The sequence below is a fragment of the Piliocolobus tephrosceles genome, chromosome 20 (genome assembly GCF_002776525.5).
Source record: "Piliocolobus tephrosceles isolate RC106 chromosome 20, ASM277652v3, whole genome shotgun sequence".
Lineage (NCBI taxonomy): Eukaryota > Metazoa > Chordata > Mammalia > Primates > Cercopithecidae > Piliocolobus > Piliocolobus tephrosceles.
Window position 1 is genome coordinate 43,693,373 of NC_045453.1, and position 13,928 is coordinate 43,707,300.

Below are 13,928 nucleotides of genomic sequence, written 5' to 3' on the forward strand. Positions count from 1 at the left end.
TTCTCTTCTCTTTCTAGAACTGTTAGTTGGATGGTGGACTACTTGAATTGATTCCCTTTGTCTGTCTGTCTGTCTTTTGTGTTTTTCCGTAGTTTCATCTATATTTTTCTCTTCCATCTTTCGAGAGATTTTCTTAACTTTGTTGTCCATTCTTCCTATTAAATAACTGTTATTTCAAGAATCATATTTATTCTTTCTAGGAGCTACTTTTGTTCTGATTGCTTCTTTCTCATAGTTTCATATTTTTGTGCAACATTGTCTTGAATCATTCTGCAGATACCAGTTAGATTTTTGTCTTGTTTTAAATTCCTCGTGTTTGTGTATCTTGGTTTTCTCTTTGATTCTGCAGGATTTTCTCAGATGTCTATGAGCCTTGGTTGTCCATTCACATTTGAGAATGGAGTTTGGGCTAGATGACTGGTAACTTTGTATATAAGAGAAGGGCTTTGTCAACCAAGAGGCTTTCTGGGTAGGTGGAGCTACTCCCAGGCTGGGACCCCTGGGTGCCAGAAAGTGAAAGGCTTCCCTCTGATTCTCACCAGAGGCTCTCTTTGTCTTCCTCAGAGAAGAAGCCACTATCCTTTTTCTTCATAGGGATAAATGCATGGCTGCAGGCACATCTGCAGGGGTGGGGGATGAGGGTGTTGGCATCAAAGGAAGGAGCAGGGGCAGAGAGAGTTCAGACATTCAATGCCTATCTCATTTCTACTTTCAGTCATGACTCTTGCCCTCCTTCACTCCTGCCACCTCTGCATAGGAGCCTTTCAGGAGTCCTGGTACCACCCTGACCTCCATTTCAGTTGCCCAATCCTCCCTCACTAGGTCAAACCTGACCAGGAAATATGAAGAGAAACCCTGGCATTGCAGCAAAATATGCTGTGTCTGACCTCTCAGGCCTGCCCCCTGGCTTCTAAGATTGGTGTTTATTTTCATGTCATGTAAGCCCAACTCGCTGGAGCCAAGGTCATTTTCCCTACACAAAAATAGGAGCCTCAGCCCTGAGAAGCTACTATCATGCCCGAGAGGTCGAAGCCAAAGTTAAGACTATGTCCAATACGTTGCATAAACTCTTGCAGGCAGTTTAGAACAATGGTATTTATTAGCATTTATTAAATCAACTACCAACCATATCCTTGTGGGTTTCTCGCATTAAAAAATGAATGTGTTTATAACCTTTTCACTGTCTAGTATCAAAGCTTACCCTCCATCACAGTATTCCTCCAAGAGAAGGGCAGAGAGAGGAGACTCAAGAGGTTTCCCAGGTTAGTGAAGTAGATGGATGAAAAAAACCAGGACCTTGGGTCCCGTGCATCCTCTCCAGTTTCCTAATGATGCTAACTAAGGATTTATCCAGGATTTTTTTTCCCCCTAATTAGGCTCAGAAATACAGCTCTTCACGAAGCTACTCTGCTTGGCCTTGCAGGAAGAGAGAGCATCGCCACTTTACTGGGGTATGTCCCCTGGCCTCTGATGGATACTTTTGAGGGCCACAGGGATCTCCCTAATGGCCTGTGATGATTTTAAGAGAGGCCTTGGTTCCTGAACTGCTGTCCCTGTCCGTGGGGACCACCATCCCACCATGGCTCCCTGGGCACTAAGGGCTTTTCAAAGGACAATAAAAATGTTGCCCCCATTAAACATACTTGGTTGTAGGACTTTAATGCAATGGGAACCAATGGCCAGGGTTAGCAATTGGACATTTTGAAATCACAGGCCTCTTTAAAGGTTTCAGGGTAGAGCCACCTCTGAGAACTGAAGTCACTGTGACCTCTTGAGGACAGGTTTGGGGAGGTGGGACCAGGAGGGGCCCAGACTGGCCTCCGTGGCAGGGAAGAGTCAAGCTCTTAGGGGCACATGCTCAAGTCCTTCAGTGCACCTCCATTTCTCCATTTCCTTTGCAGGTGCAATGCAAGCATCCGAAAGAAGAATGCAGGAGGCCAGACAGCGTACGACCTGGCTCTGAACACTGGAGATGACCTCATCACCTCACTCTTTGCTGCCAAGTTTGGCCAAGGGCTCGAGGACCAACTCGCCCAAACTAGGAGCCTCAGCCTGGATGACTGTTAGACCTGAGGCCTCCCCGGGACTTCATTTAAGAATATGTGCAGTGGCTGGCATGGTGGCTCATGCCTGTAATCCCAGCACTTTGGGAGGCTGAGGCTGGCAGATCACCTGAGGTCAGGAGTTCAAGAGTAGCCTGACCAACATGGAGAAACCCCGTCTCTACTAAAAGTACAAAATTAGTCAGGCGTGGTGGTGTATGCCTGTAATGCCAGTTACTCGGGAGGCTGAGGCAGGAGAATCACTTGAATCCGGGAGGTGGAGGTTGCGGTGAGCCAAGATTGTGCCATTGCACTCCAGCCTGGGCAACAAGAGCACAACTCCGTCTCAAAAAAAAAAAAAAAAAAAAAAAAATATGTGCAGCTCTGGCTATTCTTTAATCATGTCTTTTTAAAATGTGTATTTGAGATTAGAAATTAAGGTTGAGAGGAACTCAGGAGATTTTTTTTAAAAAATCATATGACAGTGTAAGCCATCAGTACTAAATGGACAGCTCCCAGTATACTGTGGGCCGTGATAAACTGAATGTATGTTTTTTAATGGTTTATTGCTGCAGTTTTTTTGTGTATTTGATTTTTAGTTTTTGACTTATTTTTCAATAGGTAATAATTGCACATGGTTCAAAGCTAAAAGGTATGAAGTATTATGTAGGGATGTGTCCCTCCCATCCTGTCCCACAGCCACCACCTCCCTCCTCAGCCACCAAAGACACCAGTGTCGACTTGCCTTTCTAGGGGTTGTGCAAAGTTAGATATGCACATACATGTGGTATAAGCATATGTACATAAAAGTACACATAGAATATAAACATGTCTGCAGCACATATATATTCTTTCCCCTCTTCTAAAACAAATGGGAGCAAACTAGCCACACACTGACTGTTCTGCATCTTGTTCTTTTTGCCCGATACGTCTTGTAGGTGGCTCCTAATTAGTATGTAAAGATTGACCTTATTTAAATTTTTTATGTTGAAATCATCAATATTCCATCATTATGGTTTGTTCTTTGACTGACAAATCAGCTCTCAATAAACCACTTTGCAGGAATGTGTAATTTTGACTCATTCCTTTCTTCAGGTCATTATTTTAATCTTTGGGTGGTAATGCTGCAGTTGTGAAGTCCCTAACTAGTTTGTGTTAATGTAGGTAAATAGAATATGTATTAATTTACCATAATTAATTCAGAACAATAAGGGCCTTGGAGTGGTTACTGTTATCACTACCTGCACTTTACTCCCCCAGACTGGGCGGCTGTCTGTGGGAGGACAGAGGGTGCAAAGTCGTGGGAACACAGGCCCCTGGGCAGGCACTGGCACTGCTCCTGCCCCCTCAGCCCCTCAGCCACCAGGGTAAGGGAGGCTGCTGCGTGGTGGCCAGTGTCTAGGGAGACTGGGGAGTGCGATCATCTGCTTTGTGGGTGGGGGGTGGTTTGCCCTGTGTCAACTTGACTGGGACTACTTTCCCAGAATTTTCTTCCCCTATGGTTCTCTTCAGGGTTGGCCCCAAGAAAAACTGCATGATACTCAGAAGATAGAAGAAAAGCAACAGCAGTCATGCTTGGATGGTGGGTATAGGGCACCGGGTGCCTCTGCCACTCACATCCTGTGTGAAGGAAGGGGTGGAAGTGCCACAACCAAGCAGCAAGCCCTGCCTTTGGGATAGAAGAGGATGGATGTTTATTGGGATCAACACTTGCGAAAAGATGGTGCAGAGGGAGAAGTCGAGTGGGGGGTAATGGGGTTCAAGGCCATTTTTCCCAGACCTCAGGGAGTGGGGAGAGCCTCATGGACCCGTGGGTTCTAGAAACAATCGCCTTGGGGTTCTTGGGGGGAACTTTTGTGTCCTGAGTGCAGGAACAATGCTTTTTTTTTTTTTGACATGGAGTCTCGCTCTGTGGCCCAGGCTGGAGTGCAGTGGCGGGATCTCAGCTCACTACAAGCTCCGCCTCCCAGGTTTAGGCCATTCTCCTGCCTCAGCCTCCCGAGTAACTAGGACTACAGGCGCCCGCCACCTCGCCCGGCTAGTTTTTTGTATTTTTTAGTAGAGACGGGGTTTCACTGTGTTAGCCAGGATGGTCTCGATCTCCTGACCTCGTGATCATCCCATCTCGGCCTCCCAAAGTGCTGGGATTACAGGCTTGAGCCACCGCGCCCGGCCAGGAACAATGCTTTTTAACACCTCTTGGGTTTTCCACACTCCCTCTTGGAGGATCCTACCTTCTGAAACCAAGAGGCCCTTCCAGTGCCAGCTGGCTAGACTCAGGAATCGGTAAAGCACGCATCTGACGTCTCATGCTAGGGTCCTTCCCTTTCTCTAAAGCTCACAGCCTACACTCAGCACCCTTGAATTTCACTCTATCAGAATCAAACCTCAGTTAAAATAGGACTAAAAACTGAAAAGGTAGCCTAATATTTAACAGTTTCTGATGAAATCCTACAGGGTCACATAAAATGTTATATTGGTATTAAAGTATATGTTTTCAGGAAAATTAAACACATTTTAAGGCAGAACATTTCTGATGTCAAAAATCGTGGTTTTTTTGTCCTTCCTAAAGCTTTCTTTTTCTTTTCCCAATGACAGGGCTTATTGAGAGAGCAGAGCCACTTTAAGTGAAACGGAATGAGATTTTTAAAATTTTTTATTTTTTAGAGAGAGGGTATCTCTGTGTCGCCCAGGCTGGAATGTAATGGTGCGATCATAGCTCACTGCAGCATCAAACTCCTGGGCTCACGCGATACTCTCGCCTCAGCCTCTGGAGTATCTGGGATTACAGACACACACCACTGCCCTCAGCTAATTTATTTTATTAATTTTTTTTTTTTTTTTTTTTGGTAGAGACAGGGTCTCCCTGTGTTGTCTACAGGCTGATCTCGAGCTCCTGGGCTCAGGTGATCCTCCCACCTCAGCCTCCCAAAGTGCTGGGATTACAGGCGTGAGCCACCATCCCCAGCCTGGAACGAGGGATTTATTAAAGGAGTTAGACCCTCTGCAGTGCTTGAGCTGGTAAGTTTGATGGTGGGCCTGAAGTTGCTGTACCTCGGTTACATTCAGGAAGCACAGGTGAGCGTGAAGGGGACGAGCGAGGACAAACTGGAACCCATGGGGACACATCTCCCTCCTCCATCTTCCTGGTCACAGGCAACTTGCAGGAGACGTGCCCTTTCCCATGAAACTTGCCCCAGGCTGGGCTCTCCAGAAGCAGATGCCAAGACAGTTTGGGGTGGAAGAGGATGGATGTTTATTGGGATCAACTCGTGTGAAAAGAAGGTGGAGAGGGCAAAGTCAACTGCTATGTGGCCCAACAGTGCCTCAGCCACCAGTGGTGCTCCCATGAGTCAAATTTGCCCATCATGGTGTCCACTGTGCTTTTGTAGCCCCTCTGGCAGAAGGGAGCTTCCCCAGAAGGGACGGGACCTCAGGCAAGGCAGCTCTCTGAAGTTGCTGATAGCTGGAGGCCATCTGCTGCCACGCTCACTAGAGCCAGGGCAGCAAGCCCTACCTGGAAGGGGGATGTGGGTGGTACATCTCTGCCTGCCATAAAGCTGCATAGGTGCCCGACCCAGGTTGCAGGACAGCTGAAGGCAGAGATCAGGGGGAGCTGGTGAAGCCACGGGCCTGGCTGCTGCCCACACCTGCCAGATGAGCCGGGGGTTAGTGACTGTGTCCTCCTGGATCTGGTCCTGAGGCCATGTCCTCCCAAGGCCTGGCTGCTCTTCCTGGAGGGGCTTTCTCTGCTTTGCAGGCTTGTCCTATGTTGCCAGTGGGCTTCGGTGGGCTGGCTTTCCATTCCCTCCTTTCCACCGAGGTGAGTTCCCATGCACTTATTGCCCATTTGGGTTTCTTCTATTTTTCTTATTGACTTAGAGAATTTCTTTACATCCTCTTGAATCAGAATATCTTCTAGAGTCCAGACAGCACTGTCTTTAATAGAAATACAATCTGAGCCACATACACAATCATAAATTTTCTAGTAGCCATACTTCTGAAAGTACAGAGAAACAAGCAAAATTAATTGTACTGGGATACATTGCAAAAGAAGACATACATGTGGCCAGAAAACATAAAAAAAAAAAAAGCTCAGTATCACTGATAATTAGAGAAATGCAAATCAAAATCACAATGAGATACCATCTAACACCAATCAGAATGGCTATTTTTAAAAAGTCAAAAAATAACATGCTGGCGAGGTTGTGGAAAAAAGTGTATAAGTGAATACTTATACACTTTTGGTGGGAGTGTAAATTAGTTTAACCATTGTGGAAAACAGTGTGGTGATTCCTCAAAGAGCTAAAAATAGAAGCACCATTCAATCCAGCAATCTCATTATTGGGTATACACCCAAAGGAAAATAAATCATTCTACCATAAAGACCCGTGCATGTGTATGTTCATTGCAGCACTATTCACAATAGCAAAGACATGGAATCAACCTAAATGCCCATCAATGACAGATTGGATAAAGAAAGTGTGGTACATATACACTATGGTACATATACACTATGCAGCCATAAGAAAGAACGAGAACATGTCTGTTGTGGGAACATGGATGGAGCTAGAGGCCATTATCCTTAGCAAACTAACACAGGTACAGAAAACCAAGTATCACATGTTCTCACTTATACATGGGAGCTGGCCGGGCACAGCGGTTCACGCCTGTAATCCCAGCACTTTGGGAGGCTGAGGTAGGCAGATCACCTGAGGTCAGGAGTTGGAGACTAACCTGGCCAACATAGTGAAACTTTATTTCTACTAAAAATACAAAAATTAGCTGGGCCTGGTGGTGGGCGACTGTAGTCCCAGCTACTTGAGAGGCTGAGGCAGAATTGCTTGAACCCAGGAGGCAGAAGTTGCAGTGAGTCGAGATCTTGCCATTGCACTCCAGCTTGGGTAACCAGAGTGAAACTCCATGTCCCAAAAACAAACAAACAAACAAACAAACAAACAAACAAACAAACAAACAAAAATGGTGGGAAGCTAAATGATGAGAACAAATAGACACAAAAAGAGGGACAACACCAGCTGGGCGCAGTGGCTCACGCCTGTAATCCCAGCACTTTGGGAGGCCGAGGCGGGCGGATCACAAGGTCAGGAGATCGAGACCATCCTGCTAACATGGTGAAACCCCGTCTCTACTAAAAAATACAGAAAATTAGCTAAGCGTGGTGGTGGGCACTTGTAGTCTCAGCTATTCGGGAGGCTGAGGCAGGAGAATGGCGTGAACCCGGGAAGCAGAGCTTGCAGTGAGCCGAGATCGTGCCACTGCACTCCAGCCTGGGTGACAAAGCGAGACTCTGTCTAAAAAAAAAAAAAAAGAGGGACGATACCCACTGGGGCCTCTCAGAAGGTAGAGGCTGGGAGGAGGGAGAGGATCAGAAAAAATAACGATTGGGTACTAGGCTTAGTACCTGGGTAACAAAATAGTCTGCACAATAAACCCCCGTGATATGAGTTTACCTATATAACAAACTCTGAACCAAAAATAAAAATTTTAAAAATATTTTACTAGAATAAATATTATTTCAATTTATGATTCATCTAAATTGTTAATACGATAGTCTATATATTTCATGCTATTTTTTCACACCAAGTCATTGAAATCGAGTGTGCATTTTACCCTTACAGCACATCTTAATTCAATTCACCACATTTTAAATGCCCCCTACCTGCACATGGTGGTTGGCTACAGCACAGTTCTAGAAGCTTCTACCTGTGTAATAACACACATAGAGGTCACTGCATTCTGATTCCCATCCCGCTAGGATACTAGCAGCACAGATACACTCATCTGAAGCTTGCATCTTTGTGGTTGGTGGGTTTTCCATGTCTAATCCAGGAAGAGTTCCTCCCCATCACCTGTGCTAGGCCACAACTCCAGGTGCTCTGGTCAAGGTGCCCAGTAGGATAAACAAAATTTACAGGGTCATTTATTTCTGTTGTCTCCAAGACATCTCTTCAGAGGACATCAAGAACGCACATCACTTGCTTCTTTTCCAGCTTCAATTTCTGACTGCTTCGGAGCCAGGTTTTTGCTTTTTCCTGGAGAAATAGAAAATAAAGAGCATCTCTTGGATTCTCATCCACCTTCCCGCTCTTCAAGTAATTGCAAACCTAGCCTCCCTTTGTGGTTTTCTAAGGGTAGGGCCTTGGGGGAACATAGAACAGACAAGGTAAAGTGACCCATTCTCTGCTCTCCCCTCCTTTTTCATTGTAGATCCCAAAAAGAGAGCCAAAAGGCGACATATACCTTGTCCCTCAATGAACAAGAAATGAAGTGTGTTTACCTTCTCAGATGCACACGCGGATGCAATTGACTGCCGTGTGTTTTTCTGAATGGAAGGAAGAGGAGCCTGGGCCGACAGAGGCACCTGGGAGCCGCTTCTGCGATGGAGAGGAGAGAGGTGGCTGCTGCTTCTGCCTCTCCTTGCTGCTGCTTCTGGTCCTGCTGCTGCTGGGTGAACTGAGTGCTGGGAATTCAACCCGGAGTCTAGATTTAGACTGCTAAGTATGTCCACAGAGTTCCCGAAATAGATCAGCACCTGCTTCTGGAAGGCAGAGCATTTGGACATTCCTTGGGAACGCTCCTGAGATGTCTTGGTTCTTACTTGAATTGCCAACAAAAACACAGTTCCATCGCTCACCTCTTCCCTCTCCTTCCCGCATCTCCTGCTTCATCCCCTCTCCCTCAACTGCTTTTCCGACCATTTCCCCCAAATCCTTACCCAACCCCCAAAACTCCCTCCATGTATAATCCCTTTCCTTCCCCCAGGCTCTACTTTCCTGTCCACATGGTCTCTTGGCCTTTCTTTCTCTCTTTGGAAGTGATGGAAATGCATGGTATTATTTACTTAAATTAATTGACTCAAAATTTCCCTTTCACCTTCAATGAACCCTACTCTTTTAATGAAGTAGTGACATTTTCTGTTTACCTGGACTACATAAATTTTACTTGTTGTATTTTTGTTAGTAAGGATATAAATCTCCTAGCTTTAATAGAACATTGTAATCATAAATATGATACTAGTTTTTTTGTGTGTGTGTGGTTTTTTTTGAGACGGAGTCTCACTGTGACACCCAGGCTGGAGTGCAGTGGTGCTATCTCGGCTCACTGCAAGCTCCGCCTCGCGGGTTCACAACATTTTCCTCCTGCCTCAGCCTCCTGAATAGCTGGGACTATAGGTGCCTGCCACCATGCCCAGCTAATTTTTTGTACTTTTAGTAGAGACGGGGTTTCACCGTGTTAGCCAGGATGATCTTGATCTTCTGACCTCGTAATCCACCTACCTTGGCCTCCCAAAGTGCTGGGATTACAGGTGTGAGCTACTGCACCTGACTAATACTAGTTATTTTAAAATCTTTATTTTATGCATAAAACTGGAATAAAATTTTATAGTGAAAATTAAAAATAACATTTTGAATATTGTACAAAAAAGGGAAGTCCCATTTCTGTGGCTCTCACAATCCCCAGCAGTAACTATCATTAGCAGATGTGCAGGCCGGGCGTGGTGGCTCACACCTGTAATCCTAGAACTTTGGGAGGCTGAGGCGGGCAGATTGCATGAGCCCAGGAGTTCAAGACCAGCCTGGGTAACATGTCAAAACCCCGTCTCTAAAATAAAAATAAAAATAAAAAACAGCATATGTGCAGCCTTTGGAAACCTTTTTCTTTCTCTGCAATTTAACCCCATATAAAATATATAGTTTTCTTGAAGTTTGAATACAATGTAATTATTCTGTAATTGATTTTATTCATTTATACATCTTGGGGACCTTTCCGTTATTTGAGAATTGACTTAATTCTTTTTAAGTGTTCCTTTTCTAAATATAAAACATAGACATACACCATTATTGTTTTAACAGATTAACAGAGCTAATCAACATGTGTCAATATTTTGTGAAGACAATATTTTGTGAAGACAGAAGAAAGTAAAATCACTGGGTTTAAGACTGCATATTTGGAGTATTGAAAGATATTGCCAAAATTTCCCTCATAAGAGTTGACAGTCCCACCAAAGTATGCCTTTCTCCACACCGCCCCAATTTCGCAGATCAAACACACGTCATTGCCGTTAGTTTATTTATTTATTATTTTTTGCCTGTTCCTGATTTCTTTTTTTTTTTTTTTTTTTTTTTTTGAGACGGAGTCTCGCTCTGCCGCCCAGGCTGGAGTGCAGTGGCCGGATCTCGGCTCACTGCAAGCTCCGCCTCCCGCGTTTACGCCATTCTCCTGCCTCAGCCTCCCGAGTAACTGGGACTACAGGCGCCCACCACCTCGCCCGGCTAGTTTTTTTGTATTTTTTTAGTAGAGACGGGGTTTCACGGTGTTAGCCAGGATGGTCTTGATCTCCTGACCTCGTAATCCACCCATCTCGGCCTCCCAAAGTGCTGGGATTACAGGCTTGAGCCACCGCGCCCGGCCTTGGTACAAAATATTCTTACTGAATTCTGCTGCTAAAATTTATTTGGTAACAATCCATTGAAGGTTATTATGTCTTTTTAAATAAAATTGATGTATACTTATATTTTTGATATTTTGTGGAACTAGAGTAATGCCAGACTCACGATGTTAGAATGTTTAAGTTTTTCCAATATTCTGGAGTGCTTTAAAAACAGGAAGTTAAACATTTTGTGCAGATTTCATAGGAGGTTTTCATTGTAACTCAAAGCTTAATGATTTTTAGGCATGTTTGGCCTCTGTGTCAGTCAGGGTTCAACCAGAGATATAGGACTGCTGGGAGATGTCAAGAGACAAAACTGCAACAAATTTAGTTACACATCCAATGGCCTTTTATTCATGATTCATAAATCTCTCCCACTGGGGCAATGGCAGAATCCACAGGGGAATGGCCAGTGGGTTTTATGAGGCGGGAACAAGGAAACAGAGCAATAGAAAAAGCGCTGCTTGGTTAACATTAGGTTACTTGTAAGTTAAAGCACAAGGTACCTCCTGATTACACTGACTGAGGTAGGCTGAGCTTTTTCTGATGGGTTGGTGTGAGTCTTTTTTTCAGGAAAACCTGGTTGGTTTGGGGATGTATCTGCTTCCTTAAAGTTTCCATTTGATTATGTGACACTTAGCATGAGTCGCTCCATTTTGGTTTGGTCTGGTCTGTTGAGCAGGAGCTCAATCCTCCCATATTTTTAGTTTAACAGATATATAGCAACAGATTTATTCCTAGGTGCAGGCTGGAACACCGTAGGCACAGGCTGAAGCTGCTACTCATGTGTGACATTTCTTCAGGGAAGTTTCAGTTCTGCATTTAAGGCCTTTCAACTGACTGAATCAGGCCCACCCAGATTACTTAGGATAATATGACTTACTTAAAGTCAGCTGATTATGAACCATAATTACACTTACAAAATCCCTTCAAAGCAACACCAGAAAAGTGTTTGATGAAATAACTAGGGACTGTAGCCTACTCAAGTAGGCACATCAAAATACCATCACAGTTTCTATTACAATACTACTGCTTGTTAATTTATTCCTTTTTCTATTACCACTTGAATAAAATTAGTACTGTGCACATATATATATATTTTTCCCTGATTTCTATGAGGCTATAACATTTTTTCTGCATGTAACTTTTGCCCAATGCATAGGTTTTTGGTTCATATACTTCTCATTATCTTCCTTTCATTGCATGATTAGAATTTGATTTTTTTGTTTTTGGAAAAGGAGTTTTACTCTTGTTGCCCAGGCTGGAGTGCAATGGCATGCTCTTGGTTCACTGCAACCTCTGCCTCCCAGGTTCAAGTGATTCTCCTGCCTCAGCCTCCTGAGTAGCTGGGATTACAGGTGTGCACCACCACACCTGACTAATTTTTGTATTTTTAGTAGAGATGGAGTTTCTCCATGTTGGCCAGGCTGGTCTTGAACTCCTGACCTCAGGTGATACGCCTGCCTCAGCCTCCTAAAGTGCTGGGATTACAGGTGTGAGCCACCATGCCCAACCAGAATTTGAGTTTTAACCTCTCATGTGGCCACTACTTTTGATATGCTTGGAAGTGGAGCTGGAGTGTTGTAAGTCCCTCACCCCTGCAAGTGCCACAAGAATCTAGGTGGTAAAAATTTTATTATTCTCTCAGGCAAAGCTGAATTCCTTCCAAAACATGACATTTCTACCCAAAATATGTCCTGTGAGGAGGACCAGAGTGATCTAAAATTCATCTCCGTGGCCAGGTATGGTGGCTCACACCTGTAATCCCAGCACTTGGGGAGGCTGAGGCAGGCGGATCACAAGGTCAGGAGATTGAGACCATTCTGGCTAACACGGTGAAATCCCGTCTCTACTAAAAATACGAAAAAAATATTAGCCGGGCGTGGTGGTGGGCGCCTGTAGTCCCAGCTACTCGGGAGGCTGAGGCAGGAGAATGGCGTGAACCTGGGAGGCGGAGCTTGAAGTGAGCTGAGATCGCGCCACTGCACTCCAGCCTGGGTGACAGAGCGAGATTCTGTCTCAAAAAAAAAAAAAAATTCATCTCAGTATCACTATCAGACTAACTCCCCAATAGGCCCCCTCCCAAGGTGGGAAGTTACTTTACGTTTTGTTTTATTTTTAATAGACAAATAATAGTTGTGCATATTTATGGGACACAATGTAATGTATACATTGTGGAATGATCAAATCAGGTTGATTAACATATATCATCTCAAGTACCTATCGCTTTGTTTGTTTTTGAGACGGAGTCTTGCTTTGTTGCCCAGGCTGGCGTGCAGTTGTGCCATCTCAGCAAACAGCAAGCTGATTTTTGTATTTTTAGTAGAGATGGGGTTTTACCATGTTGGCCAGGCTGGTCTTGAATTCCTAACATCAGGTGATCCACCCACCTAGGCCTCCCAAAGTGCTGGGATTACAGGCGTGAGCCACTGCACCTGGCCTCAAGTACCTATGATTTTGTTGTGGTAGGAACATCTAAAGTCCATTCCTCTAGCAATTTTGAAATATACAATACGTGACTATTAACTATAGTTGCCATCTGTGCAATAAATCACCAGAACCTATTCCTCTTATCTACCTGAAACTCTGTAATCTTGGACCAACGTCTCCCTTTTCCCCATCCACCTCTGCAACCTCACACCCTGGTAACTACCATTTTACTTTATTCTTCTATGAGTTTAACTTTCTTTTCTTTTCTTCTTTTTTTGAGACGGAGTTTTGCTCTTGTTGCCCAGGCTGGAGTGCAATGGCACAATCTTGGCTCACTGCAACCTCTGCCACCTGGGTTCAAGCGATTCTCCTGTCTCAGCCTCCCGAGTAGCTGGGATTACAGGTGTGTGCCACCATGCCCGGTGAGTTCAACTTTTTAAGATTCTACGTATAAGTGAGATCATGCAGTATTTGTCTTTCTGGGCCTTGCTTAAAGAAATTATTATTTTTTGTGTGTAAATTTAAGGGATACAATCAGTTTTGTTACATGTTTATATCATGGAGCAAGGAAGTCTGGACTTTTAGTGTAACCATCACCCAGATATGTACATTATACCCACTAAGTAAGTTTTCATCCCTCATTCCTCTCCCATCCTCCCACTCTTCCAAGTCTCCGGTGTCTATTATTCCACTCTCTATGTCCACATGTACACATTATTTAGTGTCCACTTAGAAGTGAGAACATGAGGTATTTGACTTTCTGTGTCTGAGTTGTTTCACTTAAGCTAATGACCTCCAGTTCCATCCATGTTGTTGAGAAAATCATGATTTCATTCTTTTTTACGGCTGAAGACTATTCCATTGTGTGTGTGTGTGTGTGTGTGTGTGTGTGTGTGTGTGTGTATTTTCCTTATCCAGTTATCCATTGATGAACACTTAGATTGATTCCGTATCTTTGCAATTGTGAATAGTGCTATGATAAGCATACAAGTGCTGGTGTCTTT

General features: G+C 44.3%; 1 protein-coding gene across 1 annotated transcript in view; it reads left to right on the forward strand.

Annotated features, from left to right (window-relative positions):
- Positions 1-2,125, forward strand: part of DZANK1 (double zinc ribbon and ankyrin repeat domains 1) — an 88,984-nt gene extending 86,859 nt beyond the window's left edge. Inside the window, exons 19-20 of the mRNA XM_023217785.2 lie at positions 1,377-1,451; positions 1,902-2,125. Of these exons, the coding sequence (XP_023073553.1) occupies positions 1,377-1,451; positions 1,902-2,067 (241 nt within the window). The 3' untranslated portion in view covers positions 2,068-2,125. The remainder of the gene's footprint in view (positions 1-1,376; positions 1,452-1,901) is intronic.
- The last annotated feature ends 11,803 nt before the right edge of the window (positions 2,126-13,928 follow it).